The sequence below is a fragment of the Lytechinus variegatus genome, chromosome 4, assembly GCF_018143015.1.
Source record: "Lytechinus variegatus isolate NC3 chromosome 4, Lvar_3.0, whole genome shotgun sequence".
Taxonomy (NCBI): domain Eukaryota; kingdom Metazoa; phylum Echinodermata; class Echinoidea; order Temnopleuroida; family Toxopneustidae; genus Lytechinus; species Lytechinus variegatus.
In genome coordinates this window covers 1,275,625-1,293,888 of record NC_054743.1, presented here as the reverse complement: position 1 = coordinate 1,293,888, position 18,264 = coordinate 1,275,625, and the positions used below count along the sequence as shown (strand labels likewise).

Sequence of the window (18,264 nt, the reverse complement as noted above, 5' to 3'; positions counted from 1 at the left end):
TCACTCGACTCCGCGGTATGCGCTCGTACCGTGCATTGGCACTTGAGATCGGCACTCGCGCAGAGGCGAAAGACATGAATATTCATGAGCAAATATTGATGTCATTTGGTCTGAAGGTGTCACTCTTCAATTTTATGTCAGTTCTAAAAAATACATCTAAAGAAAGCACACTCTGCAAAACTTCTCATCTTAATATATGTTTTAAAGAATAAAAACAGTTCTTTTTGACCAATACAATACATTGTATGGACTCAGAACTTGTTTATGAATATTGTGGAAAGGCAAGAGTTAAATGAAAAAGAAAGTTTTGAAATAAACCAATGACACAATATACCTTTAAAGAGTAAACTACCCATTCATGTTGACTCTTCAACACAATCTTCCAACTTCAACTTTCTTGCAGATTCAGCAACACATAGGAAGACCGGAGCGTGGATTAAGGACAGGAAGAATCCATTTAAATGCTACGAGGATGAACCTTTCAGAGAAAGGTACCGCTTCTCCAAAGAAACTGCGATGTATATCATCAATATGCTCGAAGGGGATCTAGAGAGACAGACAGGAATGACCCATTGCCTGTCATGTTACAGGTTTTGACTGGACTTCGTTTCTATGCTGTTGGTGAGTTAATCCTTTTTCCTGTTATCAAGATCCCTTGAGTTTTGGAAGTTTGCATGTGCCCTCTAACTATAAAACAGGGGAGGGGGGGGGGTTACATCACTTAGATGAATGTGCTTTCAAATTTCTCCAGTCATTCATGCTTTCTTCCAGGAATGTAAAATTGACTAGACTGCTGAATGCTGATTAAATCCTTATGTATTTTCAATCATAATTTACAATATTTTGTCTCTTAATTGTTTTGTCCTTCATGTCATTATCCTCTTCTTCACCACTTTCTCTTTTTCTTTCTACCTCACTCAAATTTCTCTTTCTATTTTAAGTCCCGTTACACCCTCTGTCTCTTTTTCTCCATCTCTCTCTGTCTCTTTCCATGAGCTTACCTCCATCAATCTTGTATTAATGATAATATGCGATAATCATATCTTTTTAAGTAGACTTTTGATACATAACACTGTTAATACGTTTTTGCTCATTTGCCTTGTTATATTATACTTCATAAATTCTTGTATATTGACCCTTTCACCATGTGCAGCTGATCAATTTTTATGTCTATTATATACACCAATAAATAAATGTTTATGATCATCATTGCCGAAACATGTTTTTTTTTTTTTGGGGGGGGGCATCATGGTCTAGTGGTTAGGACACTTGTCTTTAAATCTGAGAGACTTGTGTTCGATTCTCAACCTAGGCATTTTTCCGTCTACAAGAAATTTACCAATGTACTGCACTCAACAACCTAGGTGAGGTGAATGGGTACCTGGAAGGAATGAATTCCTTGAATGCTTGAGCGTCTGTATGGTGGATCAGATACTGCAGGGTCAATAATTATGGTACCAATTGTAAAGCGCAGTATGGTATTTAACTGCGCTATGTAAATGGTCCATATTATTATTATTCATCTGAGAAATAAATCTGCTGCATGATGACACGACATATGCTCTTGCAAAATATGCTTCGTTCTTCATCCTTCTGAGGATATATTGCTAGGGTTAGGTTTGTAAGAGGGTGTCTGATTCAGAATAATGTAAGGATCAAGGATTAGGGATTATTTAATCATGACTGGCTTCCATATCAAACCCATTACTTAATATCACTTATTCATAATTGCAGGCATCTTTCAGAAGATGCATGCAGACGAAGCAACTGTATCACAGTCATCCGTGTGCAGAATCATCAAAGATGTTTCTGAGGAAATCGCAAGGAGGAAGAGACAGTTCATGAAGTTTCCGACGACAAGAGTTGAAATTGAAACCACCCAGCGACAATTTTATGATTACTGCGGGTTTCCAGGAGTCATCGGTGCTATCGATGGGACCCATGTCTACATCAGGAGTCCTGGTGGGGAACAAGCCCTGTACTTCCTAAACAGGAAGAACAGGTACTCTGTAAATGTACAGGTTAGTATTACACTACACTGTTTTCAATTTGAAATTGAACTGATTGATACTGGACTCAGGAGGAATTTGATAATGACCAAAAAAAGACATAATACTATTGTCTATCTCATTTTCTTCTCTCATGGAAGTTATTGCCCTCAATACATAACTGCTTAAAGATAGTGTTACGATACTGCAACAAATAACAAAGAAGATTTTTAAATATAAAGTTTAAATTTTTCCTTTATTTTATTATTACAGGAAATAATTATACATAAATAAAACAAATAATGATCTTACATAAATCTCTTGAAGTGTCCGATGTAAAATCCCGAAGTGATGATACTATATCCAAGTAATAATCCAAATGATAAAAATCCCAGTTGACTGGCGAAAATTCACAATGATGGCGATGATGAAACTGATGTTGAAGTCCGATGAATAATAAGAGTCACTGCAACGAGTTGAAATGTCCGTGAAGACGATGTTGATGATGATTAACAGTCAATTTCAGCAATCCATGGGTTGAAGCGTGTTCATTGAACAGGTTGATGATGTTGATGATCTCGATGAGAACTGATAATTTCTCTCTCAAAATAACTGCAAACAGTTCATTGATGCATAAACTGCTCTGATCTGATCTGGTGAAGTGATCTCATATGATGTGATGTGATCTCCTGCTCTCATATGATGTGATGGTGTGATCTAATATGATGTGATGATGTGATGATAGAAACTGCAGCTATATATACTAAGTTTCAACTAATCTAGAAGCTTCTAAAAAATGTCACCACCATAGAAGGTTCTAACACCTTCTTCCAAAAGAACATTCTCCTATAATGGAGCAGTCAAAAATCCAGAAGACTCTTGAATGACCTCATTGAAATCAACAGTGTGTCAATAACATAGCTAAGCCTATTGTTCCTAATCTCTATTCAGAAATAACAATACAACTCCTTGGCCTTTTAAATAGGCAAGGCCTGCATAATAAAAAGACATTCCAGAATGTTCTTTACAATTCTTGGCTATCCTTAAAGGGAAATAACTAATAGATGAATGTAATTGCTTTTAAAATTCTTCTACAATTATTCTTATATATAACACCTCCCCCACCGGGGAAAAGAAAGCTTTACCGTAGTAAAGGTTTCTTTAAGATTACTTTTTTCTTTTAACTGTTCAAAGTCATCTTGATAAATCATTTACAGTTATCGTGTACAAAGATATAGTACTTAATGAACATGTTAAAATAAATGAACATCAAAAATGTTTTCTTCCAATGACACACTTGGTCAAAATCATGAATAATTTCACTTTTTATACTCTTGATAGAGCATCAGCAATTACATTATTCTTTCCCTTTATGTGTATAATTTTCAAAGGGAATGGTTGGAGCATTAGGCTCCATCTATACAGTCTTTGATTCTTTGTTTTGAATTTCTCCAAAAACACAAGAGGATTGTGATCTGTATAGACTGTAATCTCTCCATTGGTTAGATACACCTCAAACTGCTGAAGGGCTAGTACGAGACTCAGGGCCTCTTTTTCAATAGTTGAGTACTTCTTCTGAAATCTATTGAGTTTCTTAGAGAAGTAGCACACTGGTTTTTCGATGCCTTTTTCATCTTCTTGGAGCAATACTGCTCCTACTCCAACATCACATGCATCAATTGCTACTTTGAATGGCTTTGTGAAGTTTGGAGCTGCCAAAATAGGCTCATTCACCAAAATGGCCTTTAATTTCTCAAATGATCTTTGACATTCGTCAGACCAAACATACTTCACTTTTGCCTTCAGCAGGTTTGTCAGAGGACTAACCACTGTACTGAAATTTGGAACAAATTTCCTGTAGAAGCCACTCATACCTAAGAATCTGAGCAATTCTTTCTTAGTCGTGGGAATTGGGAAGTCTAAGATAGCTTGTATCTTGGCTTCTCTTGGTAGCACTTGCCCTTGACCAACCACATGACCAAGATATGTGACCTTTGCCTTGGCAAATTCACTTTTCATCAGATTCACTACTAGATTGGCTTTGTCCAGCCTGTCAAACAGTGCTCGCAAATGATTCAGATGATCATTCCAAGTATCACTGTATACTAGGATGTCGTCTATGTATACGACACAATTGTCAAGTCCGGCAATCACTTGATTTGTCAACCTTTGGAAGGTTGCTGGTGCATTTTTCATTCCAAAAGGCATGACTTTGCATTGAAACAAGCCTTCAGGTGTGACAAAGGCTGATATCTCTTTGGCTCGGTCAGTCAGTGGCACTTGCCAATATCCTTTAAGCAAGTCTATCTTTGTGATATAGGCAGAATTTCCAACCCTATCAATACAATCTTCTAACCTATGAATTGGATACGAGTCAGTCTTAGTTACTGCATTTACCTTTCGGTAATCAATGCAAAATCTCTGAGAGCCGTCTGGCTTTGGAACCATTACAATGGGGGAACTCCAACTACTCTGACTCGGTTCGATTATGTCATTATCTAACATAAACTGTATTTCCTTATTCACCATTTCCAACTTGCTTGGATTGAGCCTATAAGGATTCTGTTTGATAGGTCTTACATCACCTACGTCTACATCATGTACAGTTAAAGGTGTACGACCTGGTTTGTCTTTACACACATTTTCATATTCTCTTAACAGGCCAGATATGTCATTTCTCTGATCTTCAGGCAGGTGTTTTAATGCCTCATCCATATTTCCTAACATCTCTGAGTTAGATAACTTTACACCACATGGTTCGTTCTTAGATACATCTGTATAAGACAATTCATTATCTGTCTTTTCATAGCATTCTTCTTCATGAACATTTTACATGTTTTTCTTCTTCTTTGACCTGTGTTGTACCTATTGGCTGACTAGCCTCTCGCTCAAAGTATTCTTTTAACATGTTTACATGACAAACTCTTTGAGACTTTCTTCGATCAGGGGTACTGATCACATAGTTGACATCATTCAATTTCTTTTTGACTATGTAGGGACCACTAAACCTAGCTTTCAAGGGCTCACCTTGCAAAGGCAACAACACTAACACTTTGTCTCCAGGCTTGAAACTTCGCTCTTTTGCATTTTTGTCAGCTTGAGCTTTCATTTTCACTGCGACTCTTTCAAGTGTTCCTTAGCCACATCACAAGCTTTTGAGAGCCTTTCTCTAAACTTTGACACATAGTCTAGAAGGTTTACATCATCATTCTGAACCATAAACCTCTCTTTGATAAGCTTTAGAGGACCCCTAACCTCATGACCATAGACCAATTCAAATGGACTGAAACCTGTGGACTCATTCGGGGAATCCCTGGTTGCAAACAGTAGGAATGAGATCCCTTTATCCCAGTCATCGGGATAGTCTTCACAATAAGCCCTAATCATGGTCTTCAAAGTCTGATGATAGCGTTCTAACGCTCCTTGGGACTGTGGGTGATAAGCAGAGGACTTGATCTGCTTTATTCCCAACTCCTTCATAACTTGCTGAAATATTCCTGACATGAAATTCGACCCTTGATCAGATTGAATTTCCTTCGGCAGACCGTACCTAGTGAAAAACTGCACTAACGCCTGCACCACTGTCTTCGCAGTGATACTCCTCAAAGGTATCGCCTCTGGAAACCGTGTAGACAAGTCCATAATCGTCAGGAGAAATCTGTGACCCGACCTCGTTCTGGGTAAGGGTCCGACACAATCAACAAGAACCTTAGTAAAAGGTTCATCAAATGCAGTAATTGGTATCAATGGAGCAGGCTTGATAGAAGGCTGTGCCTTACCAATAATCTGACATGTGTGACATGTCTTACAGAAATGCACAACATCTTTGTGCATCTTAAGCCAATAGAAATGCCTCATAATTCTATCTTCTGTCTTCCGAATACCGACATGACCTGCCATAGGTAACTCATGAGCCATTTTCAGAATATCTGTGCGGTAACAAGGAGGAATTACAACCTGGTGAATTATACACCAATCTTCATCAGCTGGTCTCCGGGGAGGTCTCCACTTCCTCATCAAAATGTCATCTTTGACAAAAAAGCACTCAGGAACTTTATCAGCCTCAGCCTCAGAACATGCTTTTTGTGACAAGCTTTTTAATTCTGGGTCTGCCTGTTGTGCCTGTACAAGGGAGGATTTACTAAACAAACTACCATTGTTAGCAACAGAGCCTTCAACACTATCCCCATTCAAATCCTTGAAAAAGGTTTCAGCTAACCAGACATCAGTACTCTCCTCTACATCAGCAGATTCCGCATCATCTTTTTCAGCTCTACGAGTCTGAGACCTAGTAACAACACAATCCGGGAAAATCCCTGGAAAATCTTCCTGCAACAATTCAGTTTCAGCTACCTCAACGGGCTTTTCCGAAACCACTGGAGATGCAACAACTTTATCTCCAGCCAAGTCGTTACCTAACAAGAAATCAACACCTTTCATGGGTAATTCTGGAACGACACCAACAGTCACAGGACCACTAACTAGGTCACACTTTAAGTCGACCTTATGCAAAGGAACCGACATGAAATTTGGGCCAATACCTTGAACTAAGACGTTGGCATTCTCTGAACTCTCCTGAGGAAGAGCCGAATCCCCTGGCACCATCAGGGACTGTGCAGCCCCTGTATCCCTAAGGATCACCACTGACCTACCAGCAGCACCAGTCGAACAAGGGGATACTTCACCATCATGCAAAAAACTTCTAAAAGTTTCATCAACCTTCTTGACTTTATCAGCAAATACTAGAGAAACACTCTCAACATCTTGATTGGGCTCTAATGGAACAAACTCCATCGAGGGAACACTTGTTTGCTTGACAAAACCCATGTCTTTCTTAGTTTTGGTTGGCATTCCAACCAATTTCCAACATGATTCTTTCAAATGTCCCGATTTATGACAATGAGTACAAATTTTGGAACTACGACTCTCAGACCTTTTGGTTGATTCTGTGCCCCCACTAGCCTGATTCTTGTTAGCGTCTTTGTCCTTGCTTGCATATTTTCCCTCACTAGGTTTATTGTGGGATTCAAATGACCCTTTACCTTTCTTTTTCCAATAATTCTTGAAAGGAGGCCTATCTCCACTACCTTTATGTGTGACCTCAAATTCATCAGCTACTATGGCTGCTTTACTGACTTCAGTAACTCTATGGTCATCTAAGTGAGATTTAATGCCAAAAGGAAGACTCTTTTTGAATTCTTCTAGGAGGACAACTTCCCTAAGGTGAACAAAATCTTTGTCAACTTTCAGTGATCTGTACCACTTATCGAACATCATTTCTTGTTCCCTAGCAAATTCAACATACGTCTGGCCTGATTGTCTTTGCATGTTCCTAAATTTATGTCTGTACGCTTCTGGTACTAACTCATATGCATTGAGAATTGTTTCTTTTACTGTAGCATAGTCACATGATTGCATTTCAGAGAGCGAAGAATAGACTTTTGCAGCCTTTCCAACAAAAACACTTTGAAGGAGAAGAGTCCAGTATTCCTCGGGCCAATTCAGTCTCTTGGCCACTTTTTCAAATGACACAAAATATGTATCAACTCCCTCTTCATCAAATTTTGGCACAAGGCGAATATTTTCCGCCACATCAAAGCCTTGGGGAGGTTTATCTTTAACAGAGTTAGTATTTGCATGAGCTAACTCCATTTCTTTCAACTTTAACTGGTACTCCAATCTCATTTTCTCCATTTCAAGGTTTTCTCTGATTCTTTCCTTTTCAAGGTTTTCTTTGATTTTCTCTTTCTCGACATTCTCTTTCATTTTCATTTCCATTTCAAACTTTGCAAGTTGAATCTGAGCATCTGAAACATACTGAAACAGTAACAGAAATTTCAGACTCCTCTGTAAGCTTCATGTGACTAGCTAACAAGTCAATTATCTCTGCCTTCTTTAAACCTGGGGCTAGAGATACACCCAAATGATCACAAACTGTTATCAAATCATCTTTCTTCAGTGACTTCAAATGATCATATGACAATTCTGTCATTGCAAGAAATTCTTCAACATCAAATGTAGCCATAGTGAATATACACAAATACAAGCACGTAATAACACAGTACAGTATATTGTTTCCAATTCAACTTGGCTTTTGTTTCAAATTGACTTTCGTCTCAAATTGGTTTTCGTTTCCAGGAAAAACTGTTTTTAGTTTCAAACTGGCTTGTACAAATTTGGTTTCCGTTTCCCGGACAACTGGTTTTTAGTTTCAAATTGGCTTGTACAAATTTGGTTTTTCGTCTCCCGGACAAGCCCCCAAAATTATTTGTTACGATACTGCAACAAATAACAAAGAAGATTTTTAAATATAAAGTTTAAATTTTTCCTTTTTTTATTATTACAGGAAATAATTATACATAAATAAAACAAATAATGATCTTACATAAATCTCTTGAAGTGTCCGATGTAAAATCCCGAAGTGATGATACTATATCCAAGTAATAATCCAAATGATAAAAATCCCAGTTGACTGGCGAAAATTCACAATGATGGCGATGATGAAACTGATGTTGAAGTCCGATGAATAATAAGAGTCACTGCAACGAGTTGAAATGTCCGTGAAGACGATGTTGATGATGATTAACAGTCAATTTCAGCAATCCATGGGTTGAAGCGTGTTCATTGAACAGGTTGATGATGTTGATGATCTCGATGAGAACTGATAATTTCTCTCTCAAAATAACTGCAAACAGTTCATTGATGCATAAACTGCTCTGATCTGATCTGGTGAAGTGATCTCATATGATGTGATGTGATCTCCTGCTCTCATATGATGTGATGGTGTGATCTAATATGATGTGATGATGTGATGATGTGATGATAGAAACTGCAGCTATATATACTAAGTTTCAACTAATCTAGAAGCTTCTAAAAAATGTCACCACCATAGAAGGTTCTAACACCTTCTTCCAAAAGAACATTCTCCTATAATGGAGCAGTCAAAAATCCAGAAGACTCTTGAATGACCTCATTGAAATCAACAGTGTGTCAATAACATAGCTAAGCCTATTGTTCCTAATCTCTATTCAGAAATAACAATACAACTCCTTGGCCTTTTAAATAGGCAAGGCCTGCATAATAAAAAGACATTCCAGAATGTTCTTTACAATTCTTGGCTATCCTTAAAGGGAAATAACTAATAGATAAATGTAATTGCTTTTAAAATTCTTCTACTATTATTCTTATATATAACAATAGTTACAGATACATGTAACACCTATGTGGAAATTAAAAATAGTTGAGAAACGTTTTCCCTAAAGAACATATTGCTTGATACATAGGGATAGTGATTTTCTGATTTACTGGTTAATCAGAAAATCTGTATTTCTCTCACACATGTGCTTTTCTTGTAGAAGTTCATTGAATTCTACATTTCAAAACAGATTTCATGTGTTTGCTGTATACATTTTCTATGAAACGTCAATTTCTAGATTGAGTTTAAATGAAATTATAGGTTATGATGGTAGATTTTTTTTAATGGATATTTATCCTTTCACAACATTTAGGTTGTATGTGATGTAGCTGGAAAAATAACAAATATCGTTGCCAGATGGCCCGGCAGCACCCACGATACACGGATTTTCTCTGAATGGGCTACTTGGGGATAGTGGGTATGTCAATTATTTTTACAAGATAATTTTCATTAGAGGGAGATTGCCAGATGAGCTTATGCCGTGGCGTGTCGGCCGTCCACAATTTCAAAATGCTTCTTCATTTCAAGTCCAATTGCAATTCTGTTTGCTTTATACACATGTTTGATAGCTCAAGGTGGGGATACAAAATTTCTACACAGAATTTTGAAAAACATTAAATATACTAATTTATACATACACCTGTATTTTTCTTAAGAATCACATTTTGACTTGGAAATTATTTATGTTATTTATAAGAAATTAATATATGAATTACAAAAAAAGGTTCTTCTCTGTCACTTCTTCATCAATTTAAATTCTGTTTCCACAATTTATGTCACCAATATAATTCACTACAGTGTCAACAAAGCTGAAATGTTAAATTTCTTTGCGAGATGCCAGATGAGCTCCACATCATTGATGTGCTACTTTTTAATTGTGAGAATGAATTAATGTATTATATGGGTGTAAACTTACCTCATGAATGTACATGTATGTGAAGTTCTTTTGAGCAAAAGGGATATAAACATTTGATAGATTAAAAGTGAGGAATTTGGTTTCTGTGCTGTCCGCCCATCTTGTTTTCGTTCTTGTGATGGCAATGTAAATTGCGTTTTCTCATTTTTGTCTCGCCCACCAGAGGTGAAGGCGAGACTTAGGGATCCAAATCTCGTCCGTCCGTCGTCTGTCGTCCGTCCATCCGTCACAAACCTAATGACACATAACTCCACATCCGTAAGTCGTTTTTCAACCAAACTTGGATGGTAGATGGAATTGGGGGACCTGCATGTTATGCTGCAGTTGGAGGTCACATGGTAAGGTCATTTTCAGGTCAACGTTAAAGTTTACATGCAAGACTCTCTTATGACACCTTACTTTGCAACCGTAAGTCACTTTTCAACCAAACTTGGATGGTAGATGGACTTGGGGGAACTGCATGTTATGCTGCAGTCGGAGGTCACATGGTAAGGTCGAAGGTCATTTTCAGGTCAACATTAAAGTTTATGTGCAAGGCTCTTATGACAAGTGTTATCATCCCAGTCATTTCACAATGAAGTTTCGATACCATTCTGTTGCGTGTCCTCGCAAATCACTATTTCTGGTCTTTTTCCCACGTGGGCGAGACACTAAATCGCTCTTGTCTTGTATAAAAGATTTGAGTATTTTTCCTGTCCTCATTCATTTTCAAACAATAAATTTTCCCATTTGTGATAGCAATGGTATTTGAAAAATATTAACACCCAAAATTAGCATTCTAGGAACTTTTTTAGTGAATTAGAGCAAAAAGTATGATTAACGCATAAATAAGCATGATAAAGCCTTATGAAAAAAATCTTTATTTTGAAAAAAATTATCATACAGCCTTTACATCACATCCCACACTGTTATCATGCCAATTTTCACGGTGTTGGTTGATTCAACCCCACAGTCACATAAAACACTGTAAGACCGGTGTGGTTAGGATTAAGATTCACCAGTCTTGAATTCAAAGTAATGCAAGCCTAGAAGATGAAATGAAGTATCAACCATGAAAAGGATTTCGATGTATCTAATTATAGATTTGAATCGCAATTCTAATGCTTCTTTCTTAATTTTTCTATTGCAGGTACCCCTGCCTCCCCTTTCTGTTGACTCCCCTCCTTAATCCTCTTGGACGGCCACAGGTGCGCTACAATAGCGCCCACAAAAGAGGACGTTGCGTTATCGAGCGCACCTTTGGCCGTTGGAAGAGGAGGTTCCCGTGCCTCAATGATTTGCGCGTGAAGGTGGATACTACTTTCACAATAATAGTGGCTTGCTCGGTCCTGTGGAACATCTCCCTCGACCATAACGAGGTAGATATTCCAGGACCTGAGCCAGAGGAAATGCCTCCACTTGTCCACCTTCCTCCTGGCCTACATGACGCTGTCTCTGCAGGCTCAGGAGAGAGCAAATCATTGAGGACCATTTTTCCAACTAACCCAAGTAGCCACTCAGAACCATCTTCTCTGGTACCAGCTGTTCTTCCAGTCCACTCAGAGGAAATCCTTGAATTGAGATGCTGATAAGGTATTTGTTATTTTCAAGCATTACAGGGCTTTTACACTGGGCATTCAGAGTGTTAGGTAGTACGCATACAATCGTTTTTACTACCGTATTATGGACATTGTTTCTTGAGACCATGTCGCTCTTTTACGTGCACTTTGGAGCATGAAAAATATTACCTTTTACAATTTGAATTCAAGGATTACGCTGTCACAGCCTCATTTTTTAAATTGGCATCATTGTCATTAATTGAAAGTTGCTTTTCAATTCTCTGATAGTGCTATTCATGATGCATTTAAAAAAATATTAAATTTAAGGAACTCCTTGTCATACATGTAGAGACCTTTTTAAGATACCAATTTATTTCCCCAAAGTTAAACTTGTGCAATACATATCATTTTTCATGTGTCAAATGAAAATACAAAAAAAAGTTTTAAAGTAAATACTTCCAGTTTTAAAAGTCCAAAATGATTGAAAAGATGACAGAATTCTGTCATTTGTGATTTGCACACCAAATAGTTTTCCCAAACAACTCTACTTTACAACTCTGCATACCCAGTGTGGAAGCCCCTTCTCATGCAAACTACATTTACATGTTCCTCATCAGCGACTCCTTATGTAGACATGTCTCATTGATACACCCAGTACACCTGGTTACATGCAGTAATGGTAAAATTGTCTGCTGACTTGGTTCAAATTCATCTCTCATTGTTTGAAACTTCATGAATTAATATCCTCCCTCTTGCGTTTGTTTCAGAAATATCTTTGATGAATAAAATGATTGTGATATATTTGCTTTGTCGAAACGAAGTCCTGTCAAAAGAATTTTAAGGTCATTCCCTGTGTTTCAAAAAAAATAAATTTCAAGCATATTTATGATATACATATGTATGTAAAGGCATTATTGTAGCATTCAAATGGATTTCTTGTTAAAATTGTCCATCATGCTCTAACATAGTTACCAAGTCAAGAGAATGATAGTAACAAGATCATTCAAAGTGTCTGAATTCCAATTTATTGACATATTTGTTTTGTAAAAAAATATTCAACTTTATTGCCATTGGTGGTCTAATATATATATTTATAAATATATATATGTAAGTACACACATAAAAATATGTCTTATTAAAAGAAATGGATTATGTACATTTCTGCTCTCTGATAAATAATTTAGGTACATGAAAATTATGATGAAAGAACTTGTATGTTAAATACTTTCCAAAAGGCAAGATAATTAACACCAATTTAGGGGGCGACTGAGCCTTGACTAAATGTTTTGAAGAAATGAAAAAAAAAATGCAAAAGTTCATCAGAATAGAAATAAGGAAGTTTGGATATTTTTCATTTAGTCCTCGGAAAATGCGGCAAGAGCAGCCTTTAGCTTCACCTCTTCAGTCTTCGTTTGAACTTTAAGGATTTCCATCCTATACTCATGTTCTATCCTCATATATTCAAGTCGTATCTGGTGCTCCTCTTCTGCCAGTTCAACGAGTCTCTCCTCACTTGAATGGGTATGTGGATGTTTGGGTCTAGTTTTTGGTTGGTGGGTAATGGTTGATCGCCTCTTCTCTCCACGAAGTTGAAGCTTTCGAGTTGTGTCTTGCCTAGGAGAGAACATCAATACATAACTTATTATAAAAAAATATATAAATGGAGGCATTTGAATGTGAATTGCAATTATTATATTCAGAGCTTTACACACCCATATTGCAAATGTAAATGATCTCAAAATTTTCTAGAAAACAAGTCGTAAATGAAATGTGCAAGTACTTATTTAGCAATCGGGCGATTTATATAGAAGTTGTCCAAAGTCATTCAATGTGATAAATTATGTAATTCATGAAAATGAAGATTCATGGACAAGTAACGCTTGTTTATATGGTGCAAGCATCTTTCTTTTAACTTCTTTAAGAGACTGTAAGATTTTTAAAAAAAATTCTATTCAAGGCTGTGTGTTGGTATTTATTATAGGATCAGGTTCAACAGAGGCATTTAAACAAGGTATACAATGTAGGTAGTGTGATTGATATAGTTCCATCAGGAGTTGGAAAAAGAATTATTTTATAAAAAAAATTATAAAATGTAAATGTTGAATAATGCTGACAATCTAGTATTATATTTAATATATCAGTATGTCAAATGAATTATACTGTACACATGAATATTGATTTTCATGACTGTTTTATAAGCATGGGTGTGTGGATTGAATTAATGTTAATAGAGAATTGTGATTTTAATGCCTATATTCCCCTCAGATGATTCACTTTTAGAGTAGATTCTTTTATACACCAGATTTCTCTACCAACTGAGCCATCTGTTTTCAAATGTGTATCTTGTTAATAATAAAAAAGAAGTGAACTTACCTTGTTGTTTCAATGTCTCCATTCTGAGTTGTGGATGGAAGGGAACTGTTCTGCATGTTGGCTTGACTGAATTAATGTATATGTGTGAAAAAGAAGAATTATGCAAATATTACTAATGGAATGTAAGATCTGAAGTAATTCAGGAGAGTGTTAAATGTTGCTTATCACCCCCCCCCCCCCCCTTATTAGGGGCAAGGAGGAAACAGTTAAACTGAAGCTGAACATTACTTAGGTTTATTAAGTTAGCAGCACTTAAGGAGATTAATTTGTAAAAAAAATGATTACATATAATTTCATGCACTATTCACTTTATTTTGTATAGCACGTAGGCATTTACTTTTCAAATGTGTGTATTGTTGGTGAGGAAAACATGGAACTTACCTTGTTGATGCAAGAACTGGTTTATGACTTGTTGATGGATGGAGACTGTTCTGTTCGTCTTGCCTGAATAAATGTCAAAATGTGTGAGAGAATTATTAAAATATTACTAATGGAACGGGACATGTGAAGTAGTATAATAAGGTTATCAAGGTTGTATTCATAAAAAAAAGAAAATCCACCTTTAATAGGTGTAAGGAGGGAGGGGGTAAAGTGAGTTTCTACAAATTACTTGAATGTATTGAATGTGCATCAATGATGGAGATAAACTCTGCCAAAACAAAAGTGCCCGTTCGGAATTTTAAATCACTATTCAAATTAAAGTTTTATTTTATATTAAAGAGCAAGTAATAATTAAAAGCCCTTACTCAATCTGATATGCGGCTTAGCCGGTTTCAACACATGACCAACACCTCTCTTGGGGCTATTCAATATGACATCCCCCTCCCCCCAATGCTACATGCTACCTTTGAAGTAGGATAGTTAGATAATATTGCTTTAGCAACTGGGCTTTTACTTTCCAAATTTGTGTGTTGGTGAGGAAAACATAGAAATTACCTTGTTGATGCAAGAACTGGTTCATGACTTGTTGCTGGATGAAGACTGTTCTGTTCGTCTTGCCTGAATATAAATGTAAAAAATGTGTGTGAGAAAGAAAAGGAATTAGTAAACTATTACTAATGGAGTGGGTCATCTAAAGTAGTATGATGGGGTTATCAAGGTATGATAGGGTTATCAACATTCATAAAAAAAGAAAATCAACCTTTAATAGGTTTTAGGAGGAAGGGGGTAAAGTGAAGTTCTACAAATTACTTGAATGTATTAATTGAACACTAATAGTGGAGATGAACTCTGCCCCCCCCCCCCAAAAAAAAAGTGCCCATTTTTAATTTTAGAGAAACATTCAACTTGATTTTTTTTTCATAGCAGGTAATAATTGAAAGCATTTGCTTAATCTCATATGTTGCTTAGATGGTTTGAAAAATTGCCCTAACTACCAGCTCTTTTATGACATTTATTAAAATGTACCAGGCGATATTCGACACCCCCCCAAAAAAAAGCCTTTCAAAGGAAAGTTTGCCAAAAAAATAAAACATAACGTGCTTTTTTGTATAACTTGGAAGTGTGAAAGGACTTAAGAAGAATTAACCACCCCAATCCTTTTTTCTTCACATATATACCGGTACATATATAAGAAAGTGATTTGTGATAAAAAAAGATAGATCTGCACATTTTTAAGTTCGGCTTTAAATTAAAAAGGGCCTACGATGAAAGAGGTAGGATAGAGGTATGGGGGCAAATTTCTTTATGGTATGCATCATCGGAATTGATTTAGAAAAAAAATAGAAAACCATGACTATTTTTTCTTAAAATAATTGTTTGATTATTGGTAGTAAGAATATCCACATGGCCTCGTTTTTGTTGATATATTTTGTCTTTTTTATAAAAAAAAAACGGTCAAGAAGTGCATGTTGTGAGCTGAGATTGTATTTTTTTTTCACGCTGGATTATGTGTAATTGATTGTCGAAGTATGGGGGGAATTAAAGATTGGTAGACTGAGAAGATATTAGTTTATTGGCTCTGCATGTGACCTGTGTACAGTAGAGCCTCTGTTCAAGTGAACAACTCATGCTGACATTTTCCACGAACCACATCGTGTAATTGATTTAGAAAATGCAAAAGAACAGCCAGTGCTCTTTGTTTATGACACTCCATACAGCGAGATGTCAGAGTTATAGCTTTATGATGGAGAGAGGGGGAAAGAGATATAGATGAAATAAATTGAATGAACGGGCTTCAAAAATGGATTATCAAATTATTCAATTAGGTGACGGGAGAATTGTTGGTTTGTGTTTTGTTGACACAGTTGGAAATTGAATTTTTGTCAAAAGTTATTGAAATAAGAAATGAAATTGGCAAAGCTTCGTTAATACATTTTTTCATGAACTATTTTGCGCATTTCAAGAAAATGTGCAGATACTGCTGGCGTTTCATAATCGGAATTTAAAGTAAACAACAACAAATACCGGCATGTCATTTGCAAGACGATATGGACGACGAAGAGATTTTCTTTCCGGTATTTTTGCTCATTTCTTATCAAGTTCTGATAGATAGGAGTTCAATTGTGGAAACATTTTATTGCACAGAAAAGCTTTCGGGCTTTGGGTAAAGTCTCAAGCTATTCAAAGTATATTAGAGACCGAAATGAAAAGAGAAAGGGGTACTCTGCGATCCCTTGCAGATGGACATGATGATGAACTTCGATATTGAACCGTCACGTCCGTAGAGTATGCGCTATAAATGGCTTTTCCAAACACACATTACTACGTATGGAACTAAGTTGAAGTTACGCGGTGTCGCAGACGACAAGAGAACGCTGGTAATAAAAATTCTTTGAAATAAAGTTGAAAGGGATTTCAAGATTTGATAAATATATACATATTTTGACTTTTTTGCATTTTTCTGATGTCTTATTTGTAAGGATTTCAAAAATAGTACCAGTTTTACATGATAAACTATTTATAGATATAAAATAATGAATAATTCTCCATCAAACTGTTGTTAAAATGAACTTACTGCAAACAATCATCGCCTGTTGTCAGACCTCCATGGCTTAGAAATTCCAGGGCTGTGACAGCCTCATTATTCAACACGGCATCATCGTCATATGGGTTAGACAACTGGATGAAGTCACTTGGGTGAATCTCCTTGATTAATAGAATTACTGATGAAGGAGGCTCTGGAGCTGGCCCTCCTCCCGTCATACGGGAGCGTCTCTTCCACTCGCCATACTCTTTTTTTTTTGCCTGGCTGCGAAGTTTTTTCCACTTGGTCTTTATTTGCCCGGTGGTCCACTTGTTCCCATATCTTGCAATGATTGCAGAACACACCTCATTCCAAGCAATGTTTGTTTTCTTTTGTTGTTTAGAGCGTCATTTGCTCTATTAGCAAAGATGTGGGCACGGTCCTGCACGAGCTCGAGAAGATACGAGCGCTCGCTGTGATGCCAGTTGGCAGATCTGTTTTTTGCAGACTCCATTGCAAACTGGCATCACATCACTTCTGACCATGCTCAGTACAAGCAGACAATCATCTAACTACTGAGCATGCTCAGTGCAGTGTTATAATAGTATGCTAGCTTCAGTTCATGATTTAATCCATGGACTAAAGTTATACCCCGGGTATAACTCAGCCGTGGACTAACTTTAGCACCCGGGTATAAAGTTAGTCCATGGATTAGTTAGTCCACCGTTTATGAATAGCGCGGTGGACTAACTTTATACCCGGGTGCTAGCTTACCCCCGACTAAATTTAACCCCGGTATAACTTTAGTCCACCTTTGTGAATTCGGGCCATAAGCCTTAATGCTTATCAGCATTTGTCTTTTAATAGGATTCACTATATTAGAACTTTCATTGTTTTTTCAAGTTTTCTTGTTTTTTTCCACCAATGTTGTGTAAATTTTTTACTGTCAATGCTGAATCTGTCAATACATTCTGAATCTTTCTTATACTGTTCTTCCTTCTGTGTTTGTTTGTCCCGATAAAACAGCCTAGCCGGATTATTGAAGTAGGCATTTCCATGCTCTTTCTTCAGCTTCTGTCGGGTATGCAACATCTTCTTTCGCTGGTCTCTTATCTCCTTCGGAAGCATTTCATCAATGAATATGGGGTTCCCCTTTCCCTCGTAGATGAATGGCTTGTCTTTTAGTAGTTTCGGGGTGTCTGGAAAACAAAGACTGAAGACCGAAGACCGGGGACACATATCACACTCGTGTGAAAGCGTTTGTAGTTCACGCCCGAAGTGTGTACAGAGCAGTGCAAAGTGTGTACAAAACACGTGCGCGGGTTAGAATGGACTTTGGACCTTGCCCA

General features: G+C 36.9%; 1 protein-coding gene and 1 pseudogene across 1 annotated transcript; one reads left to right on the top strand and one right to left on the bottom strand.

Annotated features, from left to right (window-relative positions):
- Nucleotides 1-501: 501 nt before the first annotated feature.
- On the top strand, nucleotides 502-11,665 carry LOC121412492 (annotated as a pseudogene).
- Nucleotides 11,666-12,992: 1,327 nt separating this feature from the next.
- Nucleotides 12,993-17,154, bottom strand: LOC121412401. The gene is made up of 5 exons (XM_041605213.1): nucleotides 16,967-17,154; nucleotides 14,947-15,009; nucleotides 14,392-14,454; nucleotides 14,011-14,076; nucleotides 12,993-13,251 (listed from the first exon to the last, which is right to left on the bottom strand). The coding sequence occupies exons 1-5, from the start codon at nucleotides 17,152-17,154 to the stop codon at nucleotides 12,993-12,995; spliced, it is 639 nt and encodes a 212-aa protein (XP_041461147.1).
- Between the last annotated feature and the right edge of the window lie 1,110 nt (nucleotides 17,155-18,264).

What these genes read in the sequence shown, in the direction of transcription:
- LOC121412401 (XM_041605213.1), bottom strand. Translation starts at nt 17,154, where the DNA reads ATGACGGGAGGAGGGCCAGCTCCAGAGCCTCCTTCATCAGTAATTCTA. An exon ending in CCAGTTCTTGCATCAACAAG is followed by an intron (nt 14,455 to 14,946) that starts GTAATTTCTATG and finishes ACATTTATTCAG; the next exon opens with GCAAGACGAACAGAACAGTC. An exon ending in CCAGTTCTTGCATCAACAAG is followed by an intron (nt 14,077 to 14,391) that starts GTAAGTTCCATG and finishes ACATTAATTCAG; the next exon opens with TCAAGCCAACATGCAGAACA.